Source organism: Clinocottus analis, unplaced genomic scaffold (genome assembly GCF_023055335.1).
Source record: "Clinocottus analis isolate CAN_PGR_092001 unplaced genomic scaffold, fCliAna1.0.p SCAF_10, whole genome shotgun sequence".
In the NCBI taxonomy this organism is placed as follows: domain Eukaryota; kingdom Metazoa; phylum Chordata; class Actinopteri; order Perciformes; family Cottidae; genus Clinocottus; species Clinocottus analis.
Window position 1 is genome coordinate 34,381 of NW_027175821.1, and position 20,007 is coordinate 54,387.

Sequence of the window (20,007 nt, forward strand, 5' to 3'; positions counted from 1 at the left end):
ATATGTATTTATTCATTTTTGTCCTGTAACAGAGGAGGGTTGTTGTGACGTGGTTAATAAGTTGTCGAGCTCTCCATCCCCTCTAATGCGCTGTCAAGGCTGTTTGCTATGCGTCAATGGCGCCAATATGTGAGCCCTGTTATTATTATTGTTATTGTTATTATTGTTATTATTATTAAAGCCTCTCCTCTGGCAGCTCCACTGGACTGGAGTTGATTTCAGGAGCAGCTGAGCCTCAAGGAAGCTGGAAGTATATTTGGGAATAATAGTTGTTGTTTTAACATAGTAAAAGATGACACAACTGAAGGACAACAATAAATACCTGTATGTTTTATTTCTTTTATAAATTATGTACTTACACATCCGTTGTTACTTTCCGCTTCGTTTTGTTTCATTTGTCGCTCAACGAAGCTCACAACAAAGAGTGTGTGAGCTGTTACTTTCCCACCAGTAGGAACATTGATAAATGACATCGGTACATACAATCATACAATCGCACAATCATTCGCTGACACACACTGTGGAGCAGCTGCAGGGATGGATCACTAAGAGATCATGAACGATGTCACTTTATAGGCACACGAGTAGAATAGTTGACGATGTACCGAGTTGAGGAATCATGACACTCCTCTACTCACCGATGCTTCTGCATGTAAGGTTGTTTTTCTACTCTCAATTTAAAGTCTACCAGCACATTGACAGTAATAAACATATAGGGGTACGCATTATATTTAGATATATCAATCCCAAGACGGAGGGGTCTTAAGTTGTTTACTTGCAGAACAAGCATTGTCAAAGTGAAACTGTACTGTGAGGTAACATCTCACACATTATTATATTGAATGGTGAATGTGTGAAAGGGCTCGACAGGCCGAGGCCAGAAAGCTTTGAACAGTGAGTTAATACAGCTTTTTGAAAAAGTGGAAACACCCTTCAGGGTCTGTAGCGTAGGATTAAAAGACCTCTGCAACATTTGCACCATGATACAAAAAAACAAGAATCAAGAATCACGAAAGGTGAGCGTGATTTGAAACGTCAATGTTCTGTGGAAACCGCTTCGCGAGGTGCCAGTCAGTCAGTTTAAGTCTCTCAAGAGTATCTTTGCTATGCAGAATATCTTCAAATCCCGATGGGATAATCCTCATCCAGTCTTAATTCTGCTGTGACGTGTTCCCGATGCGACACTTGTAACTGTCCCTCAGACCACTTGCAGGTACGTAGATTTAAAGTCAGTGCCGAGTGCGTTTTTGGCGTTGCATTTGTAAATGCCGGAGTTCATGAGCATCGGGTTCTGTATGACCAGACTGCCCTCCTCCGTCATGTGGATCCCTCCCTGCACCGTGAAGCGGTTATGTGGAACCAGCGTGGTGCGTCCAGGCAACGTCCAGGAAATATCCGGCTTGGGAATACCAGCCGCCACGCAGTTTAACTTCACCGGTGAGCCCCGGCTGACCCTGGTGATGGAGGTCAGAACGTTTGTGACGCGCGGAGGGAAAACCAGCACCGCGACCGGGTAGGAGAGCGTCGACGAGCCGAAGGAGTTGGAGGCTTTGCAGACGTACGTTCCTTTGTCGAAGGTGGCCACCTGCCTGAGCTGGAGGGTCCCGTTGGCGAAAAAAAACACCCGGCCAACAGTTTGAGGTTTGTCCAACACGAGACCATTCGGTAGGGTCCATTGGATCGAGGCCTGCGGCCAGCCATCCACGGTGCAGGGCAAGTTGAGATTAAGGCCGTAAGTGATCTTCATGCCACCTGGAAACAAGAACAGTTATAATAGTCAGAAAATGTCCTGCAAAAATGATTTGATACAACACAACTCACAAGTAAGAAATAAGGACAGTTTGTGACTGATTCCTCACAAACCTGCGTTATTTAGTCTGGTTGAATTTACTCTGGTTTGGTTCCCCCTTTCGTACACTTTGTTTGTGCAGATCTGAACACAGAAATCATCCTCGCGTGTGGACCAGAACAACCATACCAAGAGAAAGGGATCTCGGTTCAGACTCAAATGAATTTGGGTGCGGCTGGTTGGGAATCTGAGAAGATACATCTTCAGGACCTTCTCGCTGAGAAATGAAGCCAACAAGTGTTGTATCTCAAATGGCCTCTGATAATTGTGTTGATTAAAAGCTGTCAAGTGACTTTTAGTGATGCTTTTCTGTGTGACAGGAAACCAAACAAGTTTCCTAAACTTTCCACTTAACTAAGGGGACTTCTGTTTTATCCATTTGAGATGAGGAAACATACCTGTCGATCCTCTGATCACTGGCTTCCTGCCCGACTCCAGGGCGTAACGCTTCTCCGCTTGTCCTGCCACATTCTTCGCCAGGCACCGGTACACTCCCTTATCGCTCGCGACCGGTTGAGAGATCTGCAGAGTTCCTTTACCCAAGTGATGTGTGAAGCGTTGGAGTCTAGCGCCGGGCTTTAACATCGTCCCGTTGGGCAGAACCCAGGAGAACTCTGGGTTGGGCTTGCCCCGAGCCGGGCATCCCAGTACCAACTCTCCACCGTCTTGCTTTATTGGTAAGATCTCAATATTGGGAACGGCGAAACTTGGTTTCTCCGCAATCGATGCCACGTCTAATTCAACCGAGAGCGAGGCTTCGCCCAGATTGTTTTGGGCCAGACACGTGTACCTCCCTTCGTCCGTTTTCCTCACCCCTCTCAGCTCCAAGCTCCCGTTCCTGTGGACCTGGAAGCGACCGCCCAGGTAGTTTGTCGGGAGGGAACGTCCGTAAGAAGTAACCCACCAGACCCTCGGCTCGGGTTTCCCTTCCACTCGGCAATCCAGAAGCGCCGTTTGGTACGAAACAGCCAAAGCCTTTGCGGCGCTCCTCCCTTTCACTCCATTAATAAAGGGTTCCTGCAGTTCAGCTTCCAGTTTCATGTTTTTGACGTCGTCGCCAGCAGAATTCCTCGCCACACATGCGTATTTCCCTTCGTCCGCCAGTATTACTTTCTTCACCAGCAACATCCCATCGTCCGTGATCTGAAATTTGTCCGACGACAAAGATATCACATCATTTCTGGGTGAGATCCAAGTGATTTTCGGTTTCGGTTCGCCTGTAGCCTGACAACTCAACCGAGCTGATTCTCCTAACTTCACCGTCACCAGCGATTGTGACTTCGATCCAATTTTCGGAGCGTTCGGCCCGACTTTGACGCTCACTTTTCTTTCGTCCCTGCCGAGTTTATTCTTAGCGAAACAAGTGTAGTCGCCCTCGTCTCGTTTGCCCATTTGCTGCAGAAGTAAAGTCCCATTGCCGAAAATAACGTAGCGGCGGTTGCGAAGGCCGCTGTCGTCCGATTGAAGGGCGTTGTTGATCAAAGTCCCATCTGGGAGACTCCAAGTAACTTCTGGATCAGGGAGGCCTGTTGCGACACAGTCCACCTAAATGAAACAAAGGGAAATGAGAGTAGGAATGTGAAATACAAGTGAAAGGATGATTTTTGGCTCATTCCTGAATAAAATCGTGTCAGTTCGGGGTGCTTATTTCAGCAATTCTTTTACCTTTGTTGAAAGGTTGATTTGATTTATTTTAAATGTCTTTCATGCTTTAGATAAAGCTTGAATTAGCTCCAAAACATACCTGGAAATTTTCTCCAAAGGTGACTCTGGACTGTGCGGTCCTCACATGTTCAATCCTCGGAGCGGTCATTAACACCTCCACCTGATGAAGTGAACGCATGAAGAAATATGAGCAAACACATCAGTGAAAGCTTGAAAAAATGCAGAGACAGTCGAGTATTGATCATTGAAGGACCCGCTCTCACAGCTTTTGCCAGCTCATTTACAAAGACGTTTAAATAACTGTTTTACTTGAGGACCGACCACATCTTCGATTCTTGATGTTAGACACATCGAGTTGGACTTTGACACTCGTTAACGAGGAAGGGATTCTTAATGAGAGAAAATGGGTTTTTAGCTAAATGGACCTGGCTGAAATCTGTCCTGATCATACCTGGAAGAGCTCCATGTCTTCCCCATTAGGTCGCTGAAAGACACACAGGTAATTTCCCCCGTCCAGCTCTGTTAGCTGAAGTATCCGCAGAGTCCCATTCAGGAAAACTTTGATTGGTCTCTCTGGACTGCAGGCAGACGGGGAAGATGCAGTCAGTTTAATATGGTAAGTATTGTCATGATTTATACTTTTACAAAAGTAAGCGACCTGTATCGGTGTTCCAAGATGGTCTTGGAGGGAAGCTGCCAGAAGGTCCCTCTTGTGGATCCAGTAGACTCTGGACAGTGGAGGTACACAGCTGATCCGTACATAGCCGAGACAAAGTGCTGTCGGGACGGCACGCCATGGCGTTGGATCGGAGGGACGGGAAGAGGAGGAGGAGGCTGGCGGGAGAAGGAGGGGGAATCTGCCCTCACCTCCAGCTGCACAGATCTTCTGGCCATGCCGACAGCGTTAGTGGCCAAACACTCGTACCTGTGGGAGGGTTGACAGCAGAGAAGAATATTTTAAATGTCCTGAGAACTGCGAGGTGAATTATACATTTGCCAGGACCATATCTTATGAAACAGTAAGTGCACACATTCAACCAGACATTCAAACAGAAAAACGTGATCGTGAATAGACGTCTGACCTCCCAGCATCAGCTGGTGAAACACTCTTCACATACAGCGTCCCGTTGGGGAAGACAAACAGCCTGCGTCCAAGAAACTGTGATGGCTTTACATGGCCGCCTCCTGGCAGCGTCCATTTCAGAGCAGGCACCGGTTCGCCCTTCACAGAGCAGTGAACATACAGACTCCTGCCTGGTGAAAGGTGATTTTATTAGTTTTAGATGACGAACATTTGCGTTGTCTTTTGTTCAACAGCCACATCACGAGACACACTTTCCTTTATTGGATGTTAAAGTCCTGCACTATACCTGGCTGGATGATCACGGTATCCATTGCTCCTTCACCGATGCTTGGAGGCAGAGCGGCCACGTGGAGGTGATACGTGATCGTATCAGCGCCCGCTGCGTTGCTCGCGATGCATTTATAGTCTCCTTTGGTGGAGAAATTGAGAGAGTGGATTTGCAGGGTTCCATTTTGAAGCAGAGACATCGGAGAAAGGGGAGTGTGCACGGCCCCGACGTCACGCACAAACGTCCTGTCCGGAAGAATCCAGGAAATCTGGGCCGGAGGTTTACCCGAAGCGAGGCAGTCGAGGCTCACACTTTTCCCAAAGTAGACGGCTATCTCTGTGGACTTGGGCGGCTGGATCTTCGGCGCCTCGGTCTGGACGGCTAAGGTGATGACCATGCGATCTGATCCAAAGCTGTTCTGGGCGGTGCAGAGGTACTGGCCTCTATCCTGGAGCTGGATGTTTTTAATGATGAAAGTACCATTTTTGAAGACTTCAAATCGAGGACCATGCTTGGTGTTGGCTGGGATGGTGGCACCTGAGAGCGAGGGAGGGCAGAAAGGATGAAGAAGCAATGATGAAAGAGAGATTTAGCATTCTTAAGACTAAGTATGCCACATTTGAAGATGTCTGTCTCTTGCATTCCCCTGTGATGGTATCTAAATAGACTCAGCAGCAGGCAGATCTGACCTGGGCCAGTGAGATTAACAAGCTAGAAGCTATTTCCTTCTTTCTTTCCTCTCCATCTTTTACCTGTGGAGACTTTGGTCCATGCAATGTTGGGTTCAGGACTCCCTGTTGCTTTGCAGGGCAGAAACACATCACTCTCCGCCAGCACCGACACACTCGCCGTGGTCAGCGTGGTAATACGGGGCTTCAGCCCACCACTTCCTGCTCCCAACACCCATGGGTAAGGAGGTGCAGCTGTGGGCCACCGGGAGCTAATTCGTCCTGCTACAAAGACCGAAAATAATATAATTATCGCCGATTAAAATACATCAAAATATATTGCTATTTTCTTTTCAAACTGGCACTTACCCCCAACATGCCACCGCCCTCCATACGGTACACTGGGGGTGGTGTGAAGACCAGAGAAAGATGCTGAAGAAGGTTTGAGAGGTTGCAGCTGGTAAATGTAAGGAGCAGTGGGCGCTGGTGGTTTCGGGGTGTACGGCCGATGGAGAGGGTTGGGTTGAGGTGTGACGGGGGATGCATCGTGGTAGTTAACGCCAGGTTTGGGTGTCACCATCCTGCCTAACTGAGCGATGCGCTCCAGCTGCGCCTGGAAAAATACAAATGAAATATATATCTCTTTCCAAAACTCTTCGGATAACAACTTCACTGTAGCTTGAAATCCACAAAAACAGCCTGAAATTTAAGAAAATGTGAAATGATTTGCATGATACAGCATAGTCGTCTTGGCCGATAAGCTAAGAGCTAGCTATTGCTCACTCGCTTTGTGAGCTAAAGCTTTTCATCGTACCTGTCTGTATCTGTTCCTCAACCTGGACAGAAACAGTTGGTCTCTGGTTTGGGTCCTGCCATCCACATGGTGGTTTTGCTGTTGGTGATGATGATGTGAAAGGTGGGGATGAGGGAGTGTAACTGTTGTTTCAGAGACTGCAGGTGTGGGCTTCGCTGTTTCTGCGACGATCCCTGGTCGGTTGGTGATAACCGGGCTTTGAGCCCAGGGGTGGGGGGGCACAAAGTGGGACCCATGACCTGAAGAACAAAGATTTTTATCAAACATATATCCATTGCAACCAGGATTGACTCGTCAGGACACCAAGCCAATAAAATACTGCCTTTTTATAATGTATTTGCTATGTTAATTTGTTCTTCATCCAATATCTCTGATACTCAATTACATTTGGGAATCACCTTGAGATATAAACCACTGCAACACAAGTGTATTTACCTGGCCTTGGATGAGGAAAGGACCTTTGGCCCGGCCAGGAAGGGAGCGGATAGTACCGATGGTGTGAAGACCAGCGGGAGGTCGGGGGGACTCTGGGAGGCTGGGACTTCCTGCCCGGGTTCACTTGGCCTGGCCTCGCTGTGTTTCTGTGTTGGTTTGTGTGAGCTGTCCGGGAAGCCGGGGTTTGCCCTCCTCCCCGCTGGATCTGATGCAGCCATGGGTGAACCGGCTCCATCACCGGGAACCTCTGCGTCTCAGGCTTCACTTTAGGCTTGTTTACGTCTCCATCTTCTTCCCGCGTGCCTTCTTTTTCTTTGCCGCTTGTTGAATGTGAGGTAGAGGACGTTCTCGTTTGGGTTGGTGTGTTTTGTTCCGGTGAAGGTCGAGTGTCAAGCCTTGGTCTATTTTGTGTGGTCAACCGGATGTTATCCAGTGTAATGTAGCTCTCTGTAACCCACTTCGTTTCATATTTGTCGGTGTCTTTCTCAGTGCCCTCTGTGTCTTTTGTGTGTGTTTCTTCCTTTTCCCTTGCTGTTATTACCTCCATTTCACTCTCTTTTCTCACGTCTTCATTGTCATTTTTTTCAGATTGCGTAATCTCCACCCTCCGTCCCTCAGACTCCTTTAGCTTTACAGTGTCTGTCTCTTCAACAGGCCTTTCAGTTGGACGAGGAGAACCATCCAGCGGTGACGTGACAACCGTCTTCGGATCAAGTGATGAAACACCGACCTCTTTTTCTGGAGCTGGTAATGTGGTACGCCGACTGTCAAGATCATGAGTGGCATGAGAGACTTCAATGTTTAAATCTTCCTTGGCATCAAAACGACCACTATCCTTGTCATCATATTCTTCATAATATTCACCTTTATCTTCCTCTGTCTGATACTCAGCAGATAAGATGTTGTCCACTGTGGTTGGGACAGGTGTTGTTGGTGTTGTTGTTGTTGTTGTTGTTGTTGTTGTTGTTGTAGTCGTAGTTGTAGTAGTCGTTAGTGTTGTTGGTGTGATGGTTGTTCGGGCCACTAATGTTTGTTGTGTGTTCGATGAGGGTTGTCCATGCGGACGGACTCTCCTCATTGAGGGTTTTCTTCTCCTGTAAGGTCTTCTCCTGTTGGTGTGAGCAGGAACGAGGATGTTGTTCCTCCTCCTCTCTCCAGAGTTTGTACTTTCTGACCGATCGACTGGCTGAGGAGTTCCTACAGCGGGAGCTTCTGGGACAGCTTCGGCTTCTTCCTGCATCCCACCGACACGGCGTGGCGTTGGTTCTGTACTTCTGGAAGTTGGAAGTTTGAAAACCTCTGGCTGACTTTCCGATGTCTCAGAGTGATCCTCTTTCTTCTCTATGGAATAGTCTTCAGTGTTAGCTGTCGTGTGAGTTGGTGCTATCCTGACATCAGGAGGGGCAGTAACAGGAGGTGAGTTATAAGCATCAGTAGAAATGGTTGTGGCAGTTGTCGTAGTGGGTCTGGACCTGCTTGCTTGCATAGTTACAGTGCTGGGCGCTGGAAGCGACCGCTCTGTGGGCACAGCAACACTTGGCTTAGCGTTAGCTTTCGCCAATATCTCTGCCCAGCGATTCGGATCTAATTCTTTCACAGATTTATTGGGTTTTCTCTTTGAGTCTTTCATTCGTATCCTCTTTGAAAACCCATTAGTATTCCTCTGTGGAGTTCCCACCTTCTTTGGGAACTGCGTAGCAAAAGGTTGGATAATTTCCTGGTAATCTCCTCCTGAACCCTCGTCTTCCTCAACGCCAGCTGGCAGAATCTGCTGCTCTTTTGCAGTCTGTACTTTGGATCTCTCAGAGGCCTGTTCTCCCCCTGTAACTTCCACCTGGTGTGATAGCATATCAACTCCATACAGATTCGAGGCCAGGCAGGTGTATTCCCCTGCATCTTCCTGCGTCGATCTGCTCACCACCAAAGTCCCATTTTCCATCACTTCTGTCCGTCTGGTCTTCTGCGTTGGAAGAAGAATTTGGTTTTTGGGTAGGTACCACATGGTTTGACTGGGCTGGACTGAGGTGACCTCACAGGGGAGACTAAAAGAGCGTCCCTTTTCAACGACAATGTTCTGTCCATTGAAAGCCGTTGGGCTGAGTGAGAGTCCTTTGACGGTGAGCCTCAGAGGTATCAGGTCCACGCCGGCCACGGTCCTGACCATACAATGGTAAAGACCTGAGTCAGACAGCGTGGCGTTTAAAATCACAAGTTCTCCCCTTTCAGAAATTTCAATTTTATCAGTTGCGTCTTCCACGATGGACAAATCTGGAAGCATCCACTCCACCTTCACCTCCGGCTCCGACGTGACGACGCTGCACCCCAAATGAACCTTTGAACCTTCGAGAGCGGCCCGAACCCGTCCCGCTGTCCCTCTGCGAATCAGAGCCCAGGACGTGGCGAGGTCACTGTCGTCTTCTGATCCTCTGTGGCCGTTGATGTGCTCGGTGATCACAGTGGTGAAATCCATCACCAGTTTTTTGCTCGTCGTCTGCTGTCTGTTGAGCCTCAAAGTGACTCTTGGTTGAAGCAGCCACGAGGGCTCTGCTATCAAGTGCCCTTTCAACTCAGTGAAATACGGGGAGTTCTCATTTATGGCTTGGATATATTGATAGGTCGCTCTGCTCGTGTTTCCCTTCTGCTCACCTCTCTCCAAGATAGCGGGGCTTTCGTAGTAATACGCCACCAATTGCCACAGATTTTGCAACGTCTCCCGATCGATTTCGCACTCGAGGACGGTCACGAGTGACACATTGACGGACAGCTCGCCGGGGGAATGTGGATGTGCTGTCCAGGAGACGGGTGAGCTCTCTCCAGGGTGTCGCACGTCGCAGCCCACGTGAGCGCTGTTTCCGTGGCTGTCGGAGAGGACCACGACCAGATGGCCTAGAGGCTTCTCGAAGTCTCGGGTGTACGGCAGGTCCGGCTCTGACTCCGACTCGGCCCACAAAGGATTGTCCCTCTGTTTGAGGGCCGAGCGAAGAGCCGGCCGCTCGCAGGTCAGCTTGGCCGGAGTCAGATCCAGCAAAACGGTCTCATTCAGGGGCCGAGGAGAGGAGCACTGGGGGCAAGTTTCACTGGAGCCACGTTCCTTCTTGCATTTTATAACGCCTGGTAGAAAGGGGGAAGAAAGAGATGAAAAGCTATAAAGCACAATGGAAACAATCTTAGGAATTGGAAGTGAAGGATAAAGGAAGGGAAAAGTTGAGAGGGAAGGGGCAAGGGAAAAAATATGGAATTAATTTAGATGGAAGATAAGAAAAGAGGGGACAAACTGGTATTATAAAGGTTTGGAACAATGCACAAACTATTTGATCCTTTCACGAGTTTGAGTTCAGTGAAGGTTAATGCATCCACTAATGAAGTTCTGGCAGTCATAAAAACCCTGTTTTCAGATGAAGCGTGCCATAAAAACAATGATATATTATCAACGTGTCTGTTAAAGACTAACAAGCGAGCATGTGGGACTGGTTAAAGATTATTCACCAAAAACTTTAACAAAGCAGCGACAAATGAGACAAAGCACGTGCGCCATGGAAAATATTGAATGAGAAAGACGGATGAAGACAACTGCTTGCAGCTGAAATGCAGTCGATATATTGAGTCTGTGTCCTGCAGATGTTGAGTTATGAGGACAGCCATGCAGAGGTATCTGTCGGCACGATGCTCTGCTTCTGGTCAAAAACATGCGGATGAAGACATTGTTCTTGGTGTGCATTTGTTGTTAATATAGAAATGGGTTGCCACCAGTTGTTTAGTTTGAAGTTTTGATTGACATTTGTGTTGATATTGTTCAATATGGCGTTTTGCGTCTTGATAGGAGACAATCAGTCCAGTTCCTCAGTGTCTTGATCTTCATCCCATTTCTATTGTGACAGATATTGTTTCTTAAAGTCCCTATAATCTGTATTCTTATCAAAAGGCCATGAGACAACAATGTGACGGTGTGAAACGGGTTGCTTGTGACAATGAACCCACAGTTAATTATTCCCAGAATCAGCAGATCCCCGTCAGTTTTAGCTTGACAGCGATTTTGCGCTCATTGTTTAGCTTCACGGCTCACAACTGTTTTGATTCACTCTCCCCACTGTAAAAAAAAGTTATTTTGAGCTGCATCAGCCAGCTGTTTTTAGTGAGAAAAGCTCTAAAAACACATTGTACACTCCCTGCTGAGCCCCAGACAGCGGACACATTGGCTGGTGAACATAGTGGAGCGGTTAGGAGCTAAGAAGCCAGACGTTTCCTGCCAGCTCGTCAGAGGCTCAACACATGAATGTTGCTCGCTAACTGCTGGATGTGGAAATAAATGACTGTTTGCTAACGAGCCAACATGTGTTTCACAGTCGTTGAACTGTACAGTATTTGTTAAACACAAGTCCAAATGACTTTAGAACTTGATAAGGATGTGGAAGTTTTCTGCTGGATCTTCTTCCCCCTGGAGCTCAAAACAATCGAGCAGAGCAGCTTCACAAAGTGAAGAAGCTTTCTAATGTGAGAGAACAGGTGAGTATCCTTCATGCGTCCTTACCTTCGTGTGCAGAGCTCCACTCTAACAACCAGTGCAGCTGGCAGTCGCAGGTCCAGGGATTACCGTGAAGAGACAGGATCTCAAGCCGGGGAGCTGTCTTCAGCGCTGCAGGAGGAAGCTGCTCCAGCAGGTTGTCCGACAGGTGTAAGTGTCTGAAACCAGAACATCTCATTGTATTCACTTACTGAGGACGTCTATTCTTGCATACAATGTCCACGAGGAAGGGAAACACATATCTACCGCCTTTCAGTTTCTTACTTGAGTCCAGACGTCCAAAAGCTTCCTAGCAGTGACACCGTTATGAAGGTATGAGGGTGGATCTCTTTGAGAAGGTTCCCCTCCAACTGCAGGAGCTTCAGGGAGCCGAGGCCGGAGAAGGAGTACGGCTCTATGAAGTCAATGAGGTTGTGGTCCAGATGAAGTCGGATCAAACCCGTGAGGCCCTCGAACAGACCCGGGTTCACCGATTTTAGCTTGTTGTAACTCAACTTCAAGATCTGGAAGAAAAAAGAAAGAGTTAGTCTTAGACTGACAATTATTGAACATTGCGACTACATTAAGCATTCAGCAGGCGAAGGGTTTGATGATTGGAGATGAGACAGAAGGGATCAGACTAACGTCTGAACACCTGGCAAGGCAATTATGGTCATATTTAGCTTGACGGATGATCTAACATGTATTCATCTTCTGGCTTATTTTGTGTCTTGTTTCACCCTTGACAGCGAGTGTACACCCGGCTTGTCTCAGATAGTTTGGTTGGCCAAGGAAACAACGAGCTAAAAGGAGCTAATGCTAAGTTAACGGCTAAGTGCAGAGCTGCAGAGAAGGCGACACTTTGTCAGAGGGTTTGGCCGCATGTCGAATTTATTCAGTCTCGCTTCACTTTAATATTGTGTCACTGAAAAAGGGTGAAAGGTACATTGAGGGTCATTTTAATTTAAAAACTGTATCAGTCCATTATTTTATCTTTTTGTGGACATTTGTGACATCGTTTCCACCTGTTTACAGTCAGTTCTCAGTTAAGTTCTGATTGGATCCATCTGGACCCAACAGGACTCTTTAATCACTCTCTTGTAATCAAGCAATTGCTCATGATTGGCTTGAAAGGGGAAACTGTGATCTTGCGTTGTTGGTACATACACTGGTGTTGGCCAGCCCAACGAGGTTCAGTACTTTTACTATTCAGCTACCGATAAGGAGAAGGTAACCGAGGGTTCACCACATGTCAAAGACGGCAATAAATCACGTTCACTTGACTCAGATCTGTTGGACCGTTGGACCGGATAGGAATGTAGGGAGAACCAAAGGTTCTTGCAGAACTAAATCCAATCGGTTCGGGGTCTTAAAGTCTTAATGATGAGCCATTGGTTGAGAATTATGTTCAATATATAAGTCATACAGCTCCCTGGTCCGTGCGGGTTGATGAATTGAGAGAAGTTAGGTATTGGTATTGTCGTTAACACACACACACACACACACACACAGACACACACAAACTCTACCTGCAGTGATCTCAGGCTGTAAAAGGCGCCGGGCTGGACCGTGCTGATGTCGTTTCCGTGCAACATGAGCATTTCCAGTTGCCGAAGTGACCTGAATTCTGACCCGGCCACCTCCGTCAGGCTGTTATAACTGTTAGAGGGAGAAAAGAACAGGACCGATGGGATGAAAACGTGACCGAGGTTCAGCAGTCAAAAGAGACAGGAAACCAATACGAGTTAACAGCGGTGCTAGCGTGTCTGCGCAGTGTGGCCTTCAGACGAAGGTGGAGGAAGTTAGCTGTAAACAGTGGATGGAAAGAGGGATCACAGAGACACTTCGTACAACCTTTGAACCACAGCAGGTTCATCATTTCTCAGAGAAAACACACAACAAGCACCGATGCGCCGGTGTAGTCGAAGCCGAGGCCGGTCTTGGTCTTCAAAACCACGTCTTGTAGGTCTGGATGTCACAACTGCAGGGACATCACTAAACTGCAGAAACACACAGCAGTACCGGGACCAGCACCGGTCTGGTCTTAGCCTTGACTCGGTCTCTGCTTTGCCTTGATAAAGATCTCAAACACTCAAAGTCTTGTCTTGATAAACTCTGGTCATGGTCTTGGTCTTGGTCTTGATAAACTCTGGTCATGGTCTTGGTCTTGGTCTTGATAAACTCTGGTCTTGGTCTTGATAAACTCTGGTCTTGGTCTTGATAAACTCTGGTCTTGGTCTTGATAAACTCTGGTCTTGGTCTTGATAAACTATAGTCTTGGTCTTGTCTTGGTCTTGATAAACTCTGGTCTTGGTCTTGATAAACTCTGGTCCTGGTCTTGATAAACTCTGGTCCTGGTCTTGACTTCGTCTCATCTCCTCAAAGCTCTGGTTTTGTCTCTTTTCAGGGAGTCTGGACTTTAACTCCGTGATGCACAGTAGACGTTGGCCCAGCACTCGTTTAAAAAAGTATATTTATATTAGTTTTGTCAGAGGGGTCTATGTGAGGCCCTGCTACATAATTATATCAGCAGTCAAACACAAAACCTTTCTATGAATCTTCAGCTTTCAGCACATTATCTAACAGAGTCAAACAAGTGCAGTAGAGGTAAAACAGCAGAAGTCAGAGCCAAAGACTTTATTCAATAAAGAAACCAAACATCTATCTATTATCTATCGCCAGAGGCCGACAGCCTTCGACAGACTTCGGTATTTGGGAGTTTGTCGGGGTTTCAACAACAGGAATCAGCACCGTCCATTGCTTTTAGAGTCTCCTGGAGAGAGTTCTTGACTGTAAAACACAAAGCTTTCCCTGTTTTCTGTTATCCTACCAATTGAACACATGTGGGGAGTTTCTGAATTCTTTTCACTGCCATCAGTAAAACAGCCAGCTCACAATATATCATCGAGTCGTCACTTTCATGCAGCGTGTCTTTGCGCGATGCACATATTTTATGTGCAGGTTTTCCAATTGGGAGCTGAACTTTAAACCCTGCAGTGTGTGTTGCACTGATACTATCACGAAATGTGTTGCATTTCTTTGTTATACAAGTGTGTTTAACAGATCATTAAAAATGAAGCACCAACACAGAGAGCAGAGAGAAGCAGGAATGAAACCAAAGCACAGCTCCACAGTATATTTCTGTTTATTATGAAAGAAACGCTGATAATGGAACTTTAAACCCTGATTTTCATAAACTGCGTTCACATTTCAGCAAAATCCTTTGGATTCCGCATTTTACAGCTGATTGCATTTCATCATCAAATTGCACGAGTTCATCCGTGTTTTTTAAATTGCAGACGTCACATGACCCTGTATTGTATTTTACTTGCAGTATTTTAGGGTTTTTCAGCAACACTTGTCTTTTGCAGATCTTTGCCGTCTCTGTGATTAATCATACAAATGGCTCACGTCTCTCAGGATTCACAAAAAGCATCAGATATAGTTTTTTAGTTCTTTCACGGCCACACACCTCGCCAATCGTGGCGAAAAAAGTGGGCATACTTTTTGCATGCATTTTTCAGGTCTTAATTCTTAGTGAACTCACATTCAAAGATGTGCTGCCACTGGGAAGGAGTTTGCAATCAAGTGAATTTCAGCATGAATGACTGAGTCACGGCAGACTTGTATGTGCTGTTTCCCATAATTCCTCATTAGTGCATCATCACAGAGTTGTTGGGAGAACGAGCTGAGTCTGAAAGCCCTTTGTCAGTAAGCCAGGTGCTGAGGTGGTCCATGCCATCCTTCCTGCTACTCGCAGAAGATCCTTGGAAAGAGTATGGACGCTTGCATTTATTTGAGCAATTTCCTTTTGAATAGAAAGGGCAATTGCTCCAGAGTAGAGGAACCAGGCCTGGAGTGTAAATAACACACTGTAAACATGCCTGGTGTGAACGTATACCAACAGTTTTGCATTAGGGACCGAACCCCCCTGCTCTGCAGCCCCAGTTTGCAGGGTGGTCCACGGTTTAGAGAGTCAGATCCCGTTAGCGGCCTAAAGGTTTGGTCTCCCTCCAAATGTCTGCTGTGCCGAAGCGTCTTTGAGGAATTCCTTTCATTCCCATCTTAACAGACACTGCTTTGTACTAAAGAACAAACATCAGGAGTCAATATAGAATTAGAATAAAGTATGCAAAAGTACAACATCAAACATTTTACTAGCAGCATGAACGGTAAACTGAAAGCGGTGCGTTCAGTTTTTCAAAGGAGCGACACAAATCCTGTCGAGCTGACTGGTTCAAAATACAAAAGTTGTCTCAGTTATGCACTTGACAGGTACATACAGGATATTATCTGATGCAAAAAGTCTGCAGCTTCACTTGTTTGTGATCAAGAAGAAAACTAATCATATTTTTCCTTACGCTAACAAACCAAGAATGCTACAAATGCTACGTTCGCGAGAATGCTACGTTCAGACTTGTATTCCAGTCTAATATAACTTTTTAGTTGCATCCTTGAAATATTGAAGCAGGGTTACATTTATGCATCTTTGTTTGTATTTAAAATTGTATGCTTAACTTTAGAAAAAAAAATACTTTTAGAATTACGTCCGAATGTGTTTGGTGCAATGCTAACGCACGTAACAAGCTCGGCTGTGCTCGCTGGACTGTAACCTGTAAAATGTTCTAAAGAGAAAAACAGCGCTGCTAACGCGACCCTACGTTTGATGTAGTAGCATCCAGCAGGACGAGCTTCCACCACAGTGGCTCCTTGGCTGTGGAAGTAACTGTTACTGTAGATAGTAAGCTAGTTGGCTAGGAATGCTAATGTTTGCAGCTTACGTTAGCGCGCTAACCATACTAACCAGCTAAACGGACCTGAGTTTGTTTTAACTGAACCAAACAGGCTAATTCTGAGATATGAGATATATAAGATATAATTGGACAGCTGGTAATTGATACAAATAGTCAATAAAGGAAACCAGATACGCGGCATCAGCCATGTGGAAATCATGTAGCTTCCATTTCAATAACTTTCTGGTTATTTTGTGGAGCAATGACAGATCATATTCCATGTGTCTGTTTATTTGTACCATCTGTGTTTGTTTGGGGGTATTTACACCTTTCAATATGTCTTAACAATCTATGACTTTATTCTATTTGCCCTCTTGGGGTGTAATTTAATATCAATATAGCATTTGCTGTTTGCCAAACTCTTCCTAATGAAGACCCATCACTGTAATGTAGCTACATGTTTTTTTTATTGGTTCAAGACCAAGATTATCTGGATTTTTATTGATAGCTCTACTGTTCCCAGGAGCGCATCTGGAGGCAGTTTAGCTCCTGGATGCTGTAGCTTGGCACCGCATCGTAGCTTTTACCTACTGACATGGTTCATCGCACCACAACATTAGATCCAGAGCTGGAGAGCGACTCAAAGCACAAATGCATTGCACATTAAAGTGAGCACATGCAAATGATGCCCTCCCGTGAACCACCGTGCGGCTCTGGCTCCTGCCACCCGAGTGGTTGGCCCAATATGGATCGTTTGAGAGCCAATTATTAGACTGAGGTTTGTTGCATAAAAAACAGTCGCTGGGTTATCTCTCCACTGTGCTGGAGGGCAGCGAACGCTCCGTCCACATGGAAGTTATCAGGAGATGTGTCCAACGCTGGAGTCGGCTCAGCGCCACATGGTGCGAAGCTCTTATCTGTTGGGTCCAAAGCAGATGTCGACTGAAACGAATGCGGCGTGGGCTGCGTGCGGAAGTGAAACTGTCTTCTTTTGTTCCAACGGAGCGTTGGCATGAGAAACGATGGCAAGCAGCGATACGTTTCATGATCCCACGATCTAAAGCAGGAGAGTGACTCCTCTGGAGCGTGAAAGACAGTGATCTCATCCTTGACAACCGAAAAGCACTCGCCTCAGCATTTTGGTTCACGAGTTCCTAGAAGCGGCGTTTGTTAGCTAAAGCAAACACCGACTCCACATTCCACAACACTTCCTATAGAGTGTTTGGGTTTCTTCCCCCAAGGGCTGCCATTCATACAATAATGTGTGTGTGTGTGTGTGTGTGTGTGTGTGTGTGTGTGTGTGTGTGTGTGTGTGTGTGTGTGTGTGTGTGTCTCACCCGAGGTTCAGCCTCTCTGTGTCTTTAGGGAAGCTCTTGGGTACGGTGCTGAGGTGTCTGAACGTGCAGTGGACCTCTTTAACGCCCGGGCAGCTGCAGCTCCGTGGGCATGGCGGGGCGGCGTGGACGAGGGAGATCTGTGAGCGTGGAGAGGAGGAAAGGTTAACGACAGACATCACGTTGAGAAGGTTGAAAACATACAAAAAGAGAGAGAGGAGATACATGTGGGATAATAAAGGAGGTGTGAGAAAGCCGTGAGCAGCAGAGACAAACATCTGAAATCCAGACCGGATGAGATGAGAGAGGAAGAAGCAAACAGAAGAGCTCAGAGCTGAGTGGTTTCTGACAGTTTGGAAAGGAATCAATGCTAAGTGGAGGAAACCAGCGTGGGGCTTGGATCAATAGACCGGGGCATCGACATCGGGCTCTTTTGCCCAATTCTGTCCTCATAAAGTCAAGATGTCCGTCCATAAAAGAGTAGTTTCAGGAAATGTCTACTTTAGTCGCTGTATACTATAGAAATGTATACTCTACCTGACATCAGCCTCATCTTTAGCTAACGTTAGCTAACGTCTGCTTACTTTAGCTAACGTTAGCTAACATTTGATTGGAAACTGAGCTATCAACAGCGACGGTGCAACATCTTGTCTTCACCGCCAGTAAAACAAACTTGTAATAACTCATCAACTCTTCTGATTCCAGCAGCTGAACCTCCGGCGTCCATCAGACGCCGTCGGGTGCAGATTTACCGTTTGCCACAGCAGTGATGAGAAGAGCAGCGGAAACCACGCTGCAGCCAACCTGCAGAAGACTTTAGCGCAGCACCGCAGCGCCATGACCGGACGACGGCTGTCTGACGGCTTACGCCATCAATACACCTGCAGAGAGGAATGATTGATTCAGATGCACAGATTCATGTCAACAAGCGTCAAACATTCCTTATGTAACATAGAAAGGATTCATCGCTTGGCTGGCGAGTTTATTTTCATCAGATAACTGCGAATTACGGCTCCACGATGTTCACTAGCTAACGTTGAACCAGACCAGGAGAGTTGGGAGGCTTTAAAACCAAAACAAGAAGCTAAAAGAGGCTAAACATCCTCACAGAGTTGAGGGACTTGTGTGATAAATATTTGTGGGTTCATGACTACGAGCAAAACAACTTTCACATAAAATGAGTCGTGTGATCCACAGTTAATGTTATGCAAATATCTTCAGGTATTACTTACGGTTAGCCGTCCCAATAGCATGCAGATAGCTTTTAGTGCACATGACGAACACATTCAGCGTTTTGATATTGAAACAGCAATAACTCACAGATTAATTCTTTAGCTTCGGCAAGACTTGATGAAAGAGAAAATTAACATAATGACTTCCAGAACTGCAGAACTTTTATCACTTTGATCACTTCACACCAGCTCGAGCTGGTACACTCGCAAATGTTAAGATGAGGGAGAGACGGAGAAAGAAGGGAACGGGAGAAAGAAAGAAAGGCGAGAGAGAGAGAGAGAAATAATCCACGTGATAGCATACGACTGAGAGAAGAAACAGTGAGCGCTGTCAACAACGACTGTAGCAGCAAGACTCACACCAAAGTATTCGCCCTCAGGGTTGATTCAACATGTCAGAGGTTTTTGACACTGGATTAAATCCTGCCCGCCCTCACTACACCTTTCCCCGGGGTGGGTGAAAATCCTCTTTCATCCAACATAATCATCTTCCAAACGAGGAAGTACGTGTCGATTTGAGCTCTTTTTAGCTCAAGCGACATCACACACAATACAAACGAGTGTGGAGTGGAAAACCAGCACTTAAACCGGCGGTTGTGGTTTGCTCCGGTGCCAGGTGGTTTGGCGCTCACTATGTTAGCTTAAACGTTTAACACGCAGCTTTGCGGTCATTACATACTAATTACACCACATAGAGAGTAGTGGGTGGAGGGAGAGAGGAAGAAGAAAAGCCTGCGCAGGTATCAAAACAACACACGAACAGGTTTTCAAGTCATTAGAGGCCAGTTTGAGGGTTTCTGGTTTCCACTTCTATCTCTGTGTTCTGTCCTCGCAGGGACGCTAATTCACCTAACAGCTGTGTGTGTGTGTGTGTGTGTGTGTGTGTGTGTGTGTGTGTGTGTGTGTGTGTGTGTGTGTGTGTGTCAGGAAGAAGGGGGAAAGTGCTCTGCATCGTGATATTCTCGCTCCTCTCCTCGTTGACCAACACATTCACTGCATTGAGAGGTCGTCCAGGCTGCAGCTCATGTCTTGTTCCTTGATATGAAATCACTCCATGACTCTCTTGTGGATGTTTTTACGTGTCGGTGGCGAACGAGTGGCAGCTGAAATATCATCTTCAGATTGTCACAAGTGACCAATAACAGATGCAACATCCTTGACGCAGATAATGTGACTTTGTGTCAACAGGATAACATTCATGATCAAAATATAAACCAGCCACTGGTGTACATGTGATAATAATCCTTTATTGATCCACAGGGGGATCCTGTCCTCTCGCGTCCTCCACAGGGAGGTCAGAGGTCAGGGTTAACTGGATCAGAGGCTCATGGTTGTGGTCGCTGCTTCAGCAGCTTGAAGGTGTGCATGTGTAGGATACCTCTGGCTCTCAGAATGTCCCACCTTGTCTGTTGCAATGTGGTCGT

At 46.5% G+C, this 20,007-nt stretch overlaps 1 protein-coding gene across 1 annotated transcript; it reads right to left on the minus strand.

Moving 5' to 3' along the window:
* Positions 1–327: 327 nt before the first annotated feature.
* si:ch211-159i8.4 (matrix-remodeling-associated protein 5) lies at positions 328–18,190 on the minus strand. The gene is made up of 16 exons (XM_068581038.1): positions 18,104–18,190; positions 17,355–17,491; positions 12,814–12,943; positions 11,570–11,808; positions 11,312–11,463; positions 6,784–9,894; positions 6,349–6,587; positions 5,904–6,147; positions 5,619–5,819; positions 4,885–5,403; positions 4,597–4,768; positions 4,173–4,439; positions 3,966–4,092; positions 3,594–3,674; positions 2,248–3,394; positions 328–1,752 (listed from the first exon to the last, which is right to left on the minus strand). The coding sequence occupies exons 1-16, from the start codon at positions 18,188–18,190 to the stop codon at positions 1,199–1,201; spliced, it is 7,407 nt and encodes a 2,468-aa protein (XP_068437139.1). The 3' UTR covers positions 328–1,198.
* Positions 18,191–20,007: the final 1,817 nt, after the last annotated feature.